We start from the raw sequence: 9,628 nt of genomic DNA on the forward strand, positions 1-9,628 counted from the left end.
TTGTAGTAGACCGCTTTAGTAAGATGTGCCACTTTGTGCCCCTCAAGAAACTACCCAATGCTAAGACGTTAGCTACCTTGTTTGTCAAACACATCCTGCGTCTCCATGGGGTCCCTGTCAATATTGTTTCTGACAGAGGGGTAAAATTTGTTTCATTGTTTTGGAGAGCCTTCTGTAAAAAGTTGGAGATTGATCTGTCCTTCTCCTCTGCCTTCCATACTGAAACTAATGGCCAAACTGAGAGGACTAATCAGTCTCTAGAACAATATTTAAGGTATTTTATCTCTGACTGTTAATATGATTGGGTCTCATTCATTCCCCTCGCCGACTTTTCCCTTAATAACCGGGTCAGTAACTCGTCAGGCGTCTCCCCCTTTTTCTGTAATTTTGGGTTTAATCCGCGGTTTTCCTCCGTTTCACCTGGTAGTTCCAACAATCCCGAGGTAGAAGTCGTTCATCGGGAACTGTGCACAGTCTGGGCCCAGGTTCAGAAGAACCTAGAGGCATCCCAGAGCATACAAAAAACTCAGGCAGATAGAAGACGTTCTGCTAACCCCTTGTTTATGGTCGGGGATCTGGTGTGGCTATCATCAAAAAATTTGCGCCTGAAAGTCCCGTCCAAGAAGTTTGCTCCCCGGTTTATAGGGCCGTACAAGGTCATTGAAGTCCACAATCCTGTCTCCTTCCGACTGGAGTTGCCCCCATCTTTTCGAGTACACGACGTGTTTCATGCCTCCCTCCTTAAACGCTGCTCCCCGTCCTTGGCTCCCTCGAGGAAACCTCCGGTCCCTGTTCTCACCCCTGAGGGGGTAGAATTCGAGGTGGCCAAGATTATGGACAGCAGGATGTCCAAGGCTCCCTCCAGTACCTGGTCCATTGGAGAGGATACGGGCCTGAGGAGAGGACGTGGGTACCCGCCCGGGATGTTCACGCTGGGATATTGGTCAGGAGGTTCCACCTTCGTTTCCCTAATAAAGCAGGTCCACTTAGAAAGGGTCCGGTGGCCCCTCATAAAAGGGGGGGTACTGTAAAGGATCTGCCAGGCACCGCTTCTTTATCATCACCCATAGGTAATCAGTCTGCACCTGCTTCTAGGTCTGTGAGACTGACTCCATCTTCCACCACTCAGGATAGCAGGCTTAGGAGTGGGAGAGCCTATCGCCAGACGGAGCTAGCTCCCGCCCTCTGTCTATTTATACCTGCCTTTCCTGTTCCTCCTTGCTTGTGAATCTTCTCTGTTGGTTTCCTGGCCCTGCTGCAGCTTCTTGTACTATTTGTCCCTTCTTCGTATTGACCCTGGCTTGCTGACTACTCTCCTGCTCTGCGTTTGGTACCTCGTGCTCTCCTGGTTTGACTCGGCTTGTTCACTACTCTCCTGCTCTGCGTTTGGCACCTCGTACTCTCCTGGTTTGACTCGGCTCGTTTACTACTCTTGTTGCTCACGGTGTTGCCGTGGGCAACTGCCCCGTTTCCCTTAGGTTCTGTCTTCCCTTGTCTGTTTGTCTGTCGTGCACTTATTGAGTGTAGGGACCGTCGCCAAGTTGTACCCCGTCGCCTAGGGCGGGTCGTTGCAAGTAGGCAGGGACTGAATGGCGGGTAGATTAGGGCTCACTTGTCTGTTTCCCTACCCCCATCATTACATGAATTTTCTCTTTTATATTAACTGTGTTTGGCTCAAAAAAGTACCAGCAAAACGTGGTGTTTGGGTGGTCAGCGCTGTTTCTAATCTGCATTGGGGTCCTGGGTTTGAATCCAAGCAAGTGCCATACCTGAACGGATTGTTTATGTCCTCCCTGTGGTTTTTGCACATTCTCAGGTTCTCTCACACTATACTCATAAGTTAATTGGTTTCCCAGTGGGTCAGATAGGGAGGTTAGATTGTTAGCTCCTGCGGTCGGGGAGATGCATTATGGGTACAGTTCTGCAGGATATATCACAGCTATAGACATAACAGTAGAGGAATAAGACGGTACAGCTTGTATTAACCACTTTGATGAAGAAGCTAGTGTGTCCTGTCACTTTATATTGGGGGATGATGGGGTGTTTCTTTTTAGAGGGACAGGTTCTGTATGACTTTGTGATGCCAAACTCCAGCCTGATTGATAATAGCACTCCGCATCCAAGTCGTCTGAGCCTGCATTGTGGATGTGTGGAGAACTGACTTCATCTGCAGGCTCCCCTTCCTGATACCAAGAGCTACAAGAGGTGACAGAAAAGTGGGCGGAGCTAGCGCTGCTGGCGGGGCCCTCTCTGGGAGCAGGGGGCGGAGTCAGGGCCCTCACGGCATTGTGAAAAGACTTCAGTGCTCTCTCGCTACGCTGTCTTTCCTGGCGTTCTCTTCTTTCTCTGCGACGTTGTTGCTTGCGTTGTTCCATCACCATCTTTTTACGAGAGTCAACGAGGTCCCTGGGCAGAAAATGTGAAGATGGGATAAGAAACAAGAATTGCTACAACCATTTAAAATGAGGACATGCAATTTGTGATGTCCATAGAAACCTCCATGTTTTGTGTTTGGTTGTGAAAGAATGACAGTGCATGGACACTAAAAGTCAGAAAGTCCTGGAGATCGGTGAGACTATGGTCAACGGAAGAAATAGCAGAAATAATGGTGGAAGAAACCATTCAAGAAGCAGCTCAAACATAAACAGATAATTGTCAAAGCAAAAGTGCAGCGGTAAATCCCCATCTTTGTGGTGTCTGGACCATCGGGATCTTAACCAGGACCACAGTGAGGTGTATTGGGGGATTATAGGATATATGGGCAGCTCCCCCCTCACCTGTAGTCTATAGTACCCGTCTGATCTTTATCCAATCTTTGCACCAATGAATCCATCTGGGCAGCATCCAAGTGTAGACCCGCTGCCTGGGAAAGAAGATTTTGGGGAAAGAGTTTGTCAGCACATCCATGGCGGATGAATTGACTGATCTATAGACTAGAAGGATACAGCAGTCGCAGTGAACAGGGCGCGTGATACCCAGGTATCGTTTCCACAAATTAACTAGTGATCTTCATGCAGCTATGAACCCCAAACGATGGAATGTCGTATACCACCTGTATATAGTGCTCCACATATAGGCCATCCCAGAAGGGAACATCACTATAAATGACAAGCTACAGACAGCAGCCCGGGTCACATGATGGGCAGCCTCGCACACTGCCTGTCAATTACATGATGAGAACTGAATGGCTGTTGGCAGTCTAATGGGATTTACAAAATATATGAAGAACCCTAATACCTGTGAGACCCCAAAGAGAGAAAATGTACCAGTGATCTATCATCTGGATCTCCAAACTCACCGCCAGGTATCTACAGAAGTCACTGACGGGAACGCTCATGCTGCCATCTTTGTCCATGTTCTTGAAAAAATCCAGCAACCGAAGTTTGCGTTCATCTAGGAAATCCTGAATGACAGAGATCTCATCAGAACACGATAAAACCTGCCCGTTATTGTCGGACGCTGATCTACGCTGTACCACATGTACCGATGGAGTAGATTAAACCTCAAAATAACCACTCCAAGCGCAAAATCCTCAACCACGGGCAACATGGAACTGGCCCGTGCACTCAGCATGTGAAAGCTGGACCGTCTGGAGCAGGACGCATGCTGTGTATGTCTGACAAGCCTGTGGGACCTGGTAAACACACGGCTATATGGCTGCAGGGTGGAGCGCATGGTTTGTAATGTACAGTATATGGCAGCTCGTTGTATTCATGGGGGTTCTGTGAATGACCACGCACCACTGGCCCCACGAAGACAGACAAAAAGCTGGAGAAGTGATAGTTGTCATGTGGTTGGTCGATATCAGTAGCGCCTCCACTCTTAGTCTGCACTCATTTTCAGACATGAGGCCCTAAATCTGTCTAAACATAAACATGCGGCACCTGAATGACCCTCATAGGATCTGGACGAGTGGATGGTCTTTTGCCAATAAACCCTTTTTTGCCAGCATACAAGACATGCAACGTAGGACGAGATATGGAAGCCGATCCGAGGAGGGACAGGAACCTTTCATTAACCAGAACGTTCTGAAAGAAGACGACACAAGAGCTTTATGAACGTGCCCCATAAACACCAGGTATTTCCCCGCAGGACTCCCTGACATACTCACAGAGACGTCCAGCTCCTCCATCCTGCTCTCTGGCCTCCTGGTAATGGAGCTGAGGAGAGTGATGGCGCCTTCTACTGTGATGGGATTTCGGGACAGCTGCAGGGGGTAGGGAGCATATAGGGCACAGTGTAGGTTATTACACGTCTGTTCTCTTATAAGGCGCATCCACTGGTTTACGAGATGGACCCTAAAAATCTCTAGTGTCACCCCTTCGACTACAGGACTGATGCTGCTGGACCCTGCTCACAGTTTCTGTAGTGCGGTTGTTGGTGAGCGTTTCGTTAGCTCAGGTCTGGGCTCTTCAGATGGATGAGGGACGGACGGCTGTTCTGGTTACCGTCCACACATCTATTTTTTCATATATGTTGTACAAGTAAAGCACAAGTTTCTGGGCTTATTTTTTTTTCTGTGGCCATAGAATTGCGCTGCACCAGGTGAAATCAAAGCTGGAAATGTAACATAATCATTCAGGGAATGAGACCGTAAAACCAGTGGCCAGTCCCGCTTCTACCCGCGGTTCCCGCTGCCGTGTCTCGTAGCTTGTCCCGCTGCCTGTCCCTCATCCAGACCATCGGCGTCTGCTCGTGGACCCTGCCTCGTGGTCACACTGTTCTTAGTGCGCTCACGCTCTGGCCATCTCATAAAGGGCCAGCACGGGCGAAATTCAAAAATTGCTCAATCACTGTTTCTCCCCAGGGCTATTTAAGGCACCTTCATTATCCACCAGGTGCCTGAGCAATATTGGAACAACCTAGAGTTATCCAGTGAAGGTTCCTTTATGCACCTGATCTTGTCTGCTATTGCTATCAGTTATCAGCCTGTATCAAGTTGTCTGGTACCAGTCTGTATCCAGTTCGCTATTGCTATCTGTGGTCAGCCTGTGCCTGGTTATCCATTACCAGCCTGTATTCAGTCTGCTGTTGCTATCAGTCACCTGCCTGTGACCAGTGATCCGCTCTCAGCTTCCATCCTTCAAGGTACTATCTACCTGTGCCTGTTCCTTGTCTGTTTGGCCAGCAGCTACTCTGCTGGAACCATCTCAAAAGGTAGCGACCTGGTAGTTCCCCGTAGTGAGGACCAGATCCCTGTAAAGGGGTTAAAGAGTGAAAACCAGGGAGGCTACTTAGATAATTCCCTTAGAAATGGCCCTAAGCTAAACCGGCGGTGTAGCCCAGTGGGTCCACAAACCTGCTGGTCGTAACACAGACAAGGCAGACTTACAGATCGTGAACAATGGGGTCATTTATAAGGATCGTTTGTCCACCAGAAAATGGTGCCCAAGAGGAATCAAAAGTGTTGCTGTCATGAGATATAGGTGCTGTCATGAGATATAGGTGCTGTCATGAGATATAGGTGCTGTCATGAGATATAGGTGCTGTCATGAGATATAGGTGTTGTCATGAGATATACGTGCTGTCATGATATACGTGCTGTCATGAGATATACGTGCTGTCATGAGATATAGGTGCTGTCATGAGATATAGGTGCTGTCATGATATATAGGTGCTGTCATGAGATATACGTGCTGACATGAGATATACGTGCTGTCATGAGATATAGGTGCTGTCATGAGATATAGGTGCTGTCATAAGATATAGGTGCTGTCATGAGATATAGGTGCTGTCATGAGATATACCTGCTGTCATGAGACATACGTGCTGTCATGAGATATACGTGCTGTCATGAGACATACGTGCTGTCATGAGATATAGGTGCTGTCATGAGATATACGTGCTGTCATGAGATATACGTGCTGTCATGAGATATACGTGCTGTCATGAGATATACGTGCTGTCATGAGATATACGTGCTGTCATGAGATATACGTGCTCTCATGAGATATACGTGCTGTCATGAGATATACGTGCTGTCATGAGATATACGTGCTGTCATGAGATATACGTGCTGTCATGAGATATACGTGCTGTCATGAGATATACGTGATGTCATGAGATATAGGTGATGTCATGAGATATAGGTGCTGTCATGAGATATAGGTGCTGTCATGAGATATAGGTGCTGTCATGAGATATAGGTGCTGTCATGAGATATACGTGCTCTCATGAGATATATGTGCTGTCATGAGATATACGTGCTCTCATGAGATATAGGTGCTGTCATGAGATATACGTGCTCTCATGAGATATATGTGCTGTCATGAGATATACGTGCTGTCATGAGATATAGGTGCTGTCATGAGATATAGGTGATGTCATGAGATATAGGTGCTGTCATGAGATATAGGTGCTGTCATGAGATATAGGTGCTGTCATGAGATATAGGTGCTGTCATGAGATATACGTGCTCTCATGAGATATATGTGCTGTCATGAGATATAGGTGCTGTCATTTCCATCTTGAAGAAACATGTTTGAGGTTTAGAAATGTGACTCGTACAAGTCCCCCATAAACCCTGGTGCACATTTTCTGTTAGCAGTTGCAGCATATCTATATAGCTGCCCCATGTTTCTATCATATTGTGTCACCTTCAGCACACGCATGGTCTCGTTACTCTCCAGGCCTTTACACATGAGTCTGATGCCCTCGTCATTGATCCGGTTGCAGCTGATATCGAGGTGAAGCAGGGAACTATTCACCCTTAGAGCTTCTCCCAGCGCCAGAGCCCCCTCATTACCAAATCCATTATAGGACAGATCTAAGACCTTCAGTATCCCGTTCACCTGTGTGGGAAGAACATCCATGAGGTCACAGTGCCGGGGTTAGTATAGGGCTGATGTTTGTGGGGTGAGGTGACAGGGTCGTGGTTAGTGTAGGGCTGATGTTTGTGGGGTGAGGTGACAGGGTCGGGGTTAGTGTAGGGCTGATGTTTGTGGGGTGAGGTGACAGGGTCGTGGTTAGTGTAGGGCTGATGTTTGTGGGGTGAGGTGACAGGGTCGTGGTTAGTGTAGGGCTGATGTTTGTGGGGTGAGGTGACAGGGTCGGGGTTAGTATAGGGCTGATGTTTGTGGGGTGAGGTGACAGGGTCGTGGTTAGTGTAGGGCTGATGTTTGTGGGGTGAGGTGACAGGGTCGGGGTTAGTATAGGGCTGATGTTTGTGGGGTGAAGTGACAGGGCCGGGGTTAGTATAGGGCTGATGTTTGTGGGGTGAGGTGAAAGGGCCGGGGTTAGTATATGGCTGATGTTTGTGGGGTGAGGTGAGAGGGCCGGGGTTAGTATAGGGCTGATGTTTGTGGGGTGAGGTGACAGGGCCGGGGTTAGTATATGGCTGATGTTTGTGGGGTGAGGTGACAGGTCCGGGGTTAGTATAGGGCTGATGTTTGTGGGGTGAGGTAAGAGGGCCGGGGTTAGTATAGGGTTGATGTTTGTGGGGTGAGGTTACAGGGCCGGGGTTAGCATAGGGCTGATGTTTGTGGGATGAGGTGACAGGGCCGGGGTTAGTATAGGGCTGATGTTTGTGGGGTGAGGTGGCAGGGCCGGGATTAGTATAGGGCTGATGTTTGTGGGGTGAGGGGACAGGGCCGGGGTTAGTATAGGGCTGATGTTTGTGGGGTGAGGGGACAGGGCCGGGGTTAGTATAGGGCTAATGTTTGTTGGATGAGGTGACAGGGCCGGGGTTAGTATAGGGCTGATGTTTGTGGGGTGAGGTGACAGGGCCGGGGTTAGTATAGGGCTGATGTTTGTGGGGTAAGGTGACAGGGCCGGGGTTAGTATAGGGCTGATGTTTGTGGGGTGAGGGGACAGGGCCGGGGTTACTATAGGGCTGATGTTTGTGGGATGAGGTGACAGGGCCGGGGTTAGTATAGGGCTGATGTTTGTGGGGTGAGGTGACAGGGCCGGGGGTTAGTATAGGGCTGATGTTTGTGGGGTGAGGTGGCAGGGCCGGGGTTAGTATAGGGCTGATGTTTGTGGGGTGAGGTGACAGGGCCGGGGTTAGTATAGGGCTGATGTTTGTGGGGTGAGGTGACAGGGCCGGGGTTAGTATAGGGCTGATGTTTGTGGGGTGAGGTGACAGGGTCGGGGTTAGTATAGGGCTGATGTTTGTGGGGTGAAGTGACAGGGCCGGGGTTAGTATAGGGCTGATGTTTGTGGGGTGAGGTGAAAGGGCCGGGGTTAGTATATGGCTGATGTTTGTGGGGTGAGGTGAGAGGGCCGGGGTTAGTATAGGGCTGATGTTTGTGGGGTGAGGTGACAGGGCCGGGGTTAGTATATGGCTGATGTTTGTGGGGTGAGGTGACAGGTCCGGGGTTAGTATAGGGCTGATGTTTGTGGGGTGAGGTGACAGGGCCGGGGTTAGTATAGGGCTGATGTTTGTGGGGTGAGGTGAGAGGGCCGGGGTTAGTATAGGGTTGATGTTTGTGGGGTGAGGTGACAGGGCCGGGGTTAGTATAGGGCTGATGTTTGTGGGGTGAGGTGGCAGGGCCGGGGTTAGTATAGGGCTGATGTTTGTGGGGTGAGGGGACAGGGCCGGGGTTAGTATAGGGCTGATGTTTGTGGGGTGAGGGGACAGGGCCGGGGTTAGTATAGGGCTAATGTTTGTTGGATGAGGTGACAGGGCCGGGGTTAGTATAGGGCTGATGTTTGTGGGGTGAGGTGACAGGGCCGGGGTTAGTATAGGGCTGATGTTTGTGGGGTAAGGTGACAGGGCCGGGGTTAGTATAGGGCTGATGTTTGTGGGGTGAGGGGACAGGGCCGGGGTTACTATAGGGCTGATGTTTGTGGGATGAGGTGACAGGGCCGGGGTTAGTATAGGGCTGATGTTTGTGGGGTGAGGTGGCAGGGCCGGGGTTAGTATAGGGCTGATGTTTGTGGGGTGAGGTGACAGGGCCGGGGTTAGTATAGGGCTGATGTTTGTGGGGTGAGGTGACAGGGCCGGGGTTAGTATAGGGCTGATGTTTGTGGGGTAAGGTGACAGGGCCGGGGTTAGTATAGGGCTGATGTTTGTGGGGTGAGGGGACAGGGCCGGGGTTACTATAGGGCTGATGTTTGTGGGATGAGGTGACAGGGCCGGGGTTAGTATAGGGCTGATGTTTGTGGGATGAGGTGACAGGGCCGGGGGTTAGTATAGGGCTGATGTTTGTGGGGTGAGGTGGCAGGGCCGGGGTTAGTATAGGGCTGATGTTTGTGGGGTGAGGTGACAGGGCCGGGGTTAGTATAGGGCTGATGTTTGTGTGATGAGGTGACAGGGCCGGGGTTAGTATAGGGCTGATGTTTGTGGGGTGAGGTGACAGGGCCGGGGGTTAGTATAGAGGTGATCTTCCAGGTTAGTGACATTACCCTCAGGCCTGCGCTGAGTGCTATGGCCCCCTCCATGCGGATGTGATTCCAGCTGAGATTCAGTTCCTGGAGACCCTCATTTGCAGCTGAAAATGACAGTAAAGTAAAATAGTCGTGAGAAAGAGGTTGTCAAGTCAGTAAACAAGGCCCAATGACTGTGAGTTCTGCAGCTTAAGGCCCCGTGCACCTGATCCTAAAATCGCCTGTAATTACGGACCCATTCATTTCTATGGCCGACGGAACCTTCTCGTATAAATAGTGTCCTATTTTTTTATTTTACTGC

General features: G+C 49.9%; 1 protein-coding gene across 1 annotated transcript; it reads right to left on the bottom strand.

Annotated features, from left to right (window-relative positions):
• Positions 1 to 236: 236 nt before the first annotated feature.
• On the bottom strand, positions 237 to 9,420 carry LOC142664626 (uncharacterized). The gene is made up of 7 exons (XM_075843791.1): positions 9,346 to 9,420; positions 6,597 to 6,791; positions 4,112 to 4,207; positions 3,885 to 4,028; positions 3,299 to 3,403; positions 2,778 to 2,863; positions 237 to 2,406 (listed from the first exon to the last, which is right to left on the bottom strand). Exons 1-7 carry the CDS (start codon positions 9,379 to 9,381, stop codon positions 2,016 to 2,018), a joined length of 1,053 nt encoding a protein of 350 aa, XP_075699906.1. The 5' UTR covers positions 9,382 to 9,420; the 3' UTR covers positions 237 to 2,015.
• Between the last annotated feature and the right edge of the window lie 208 nt (positions 9,421 to 9,628).

The sequence above is a fragment of the Rhinoderma darwinii genome, chromosome 12, assembly GCF_050947455.1.
Source record: "Rhinoderma darwinii isolate aRhiDar2 chromosome 12, aRhiDar2.hap1, whole genome shotgun sequence".
Lineage (NCBI taxonomy): Eukaryota > Metazoa > Chordata > Amphibia > Anura > Rhinodermatidae > Rhinoderma > Rhinoderma darwinii.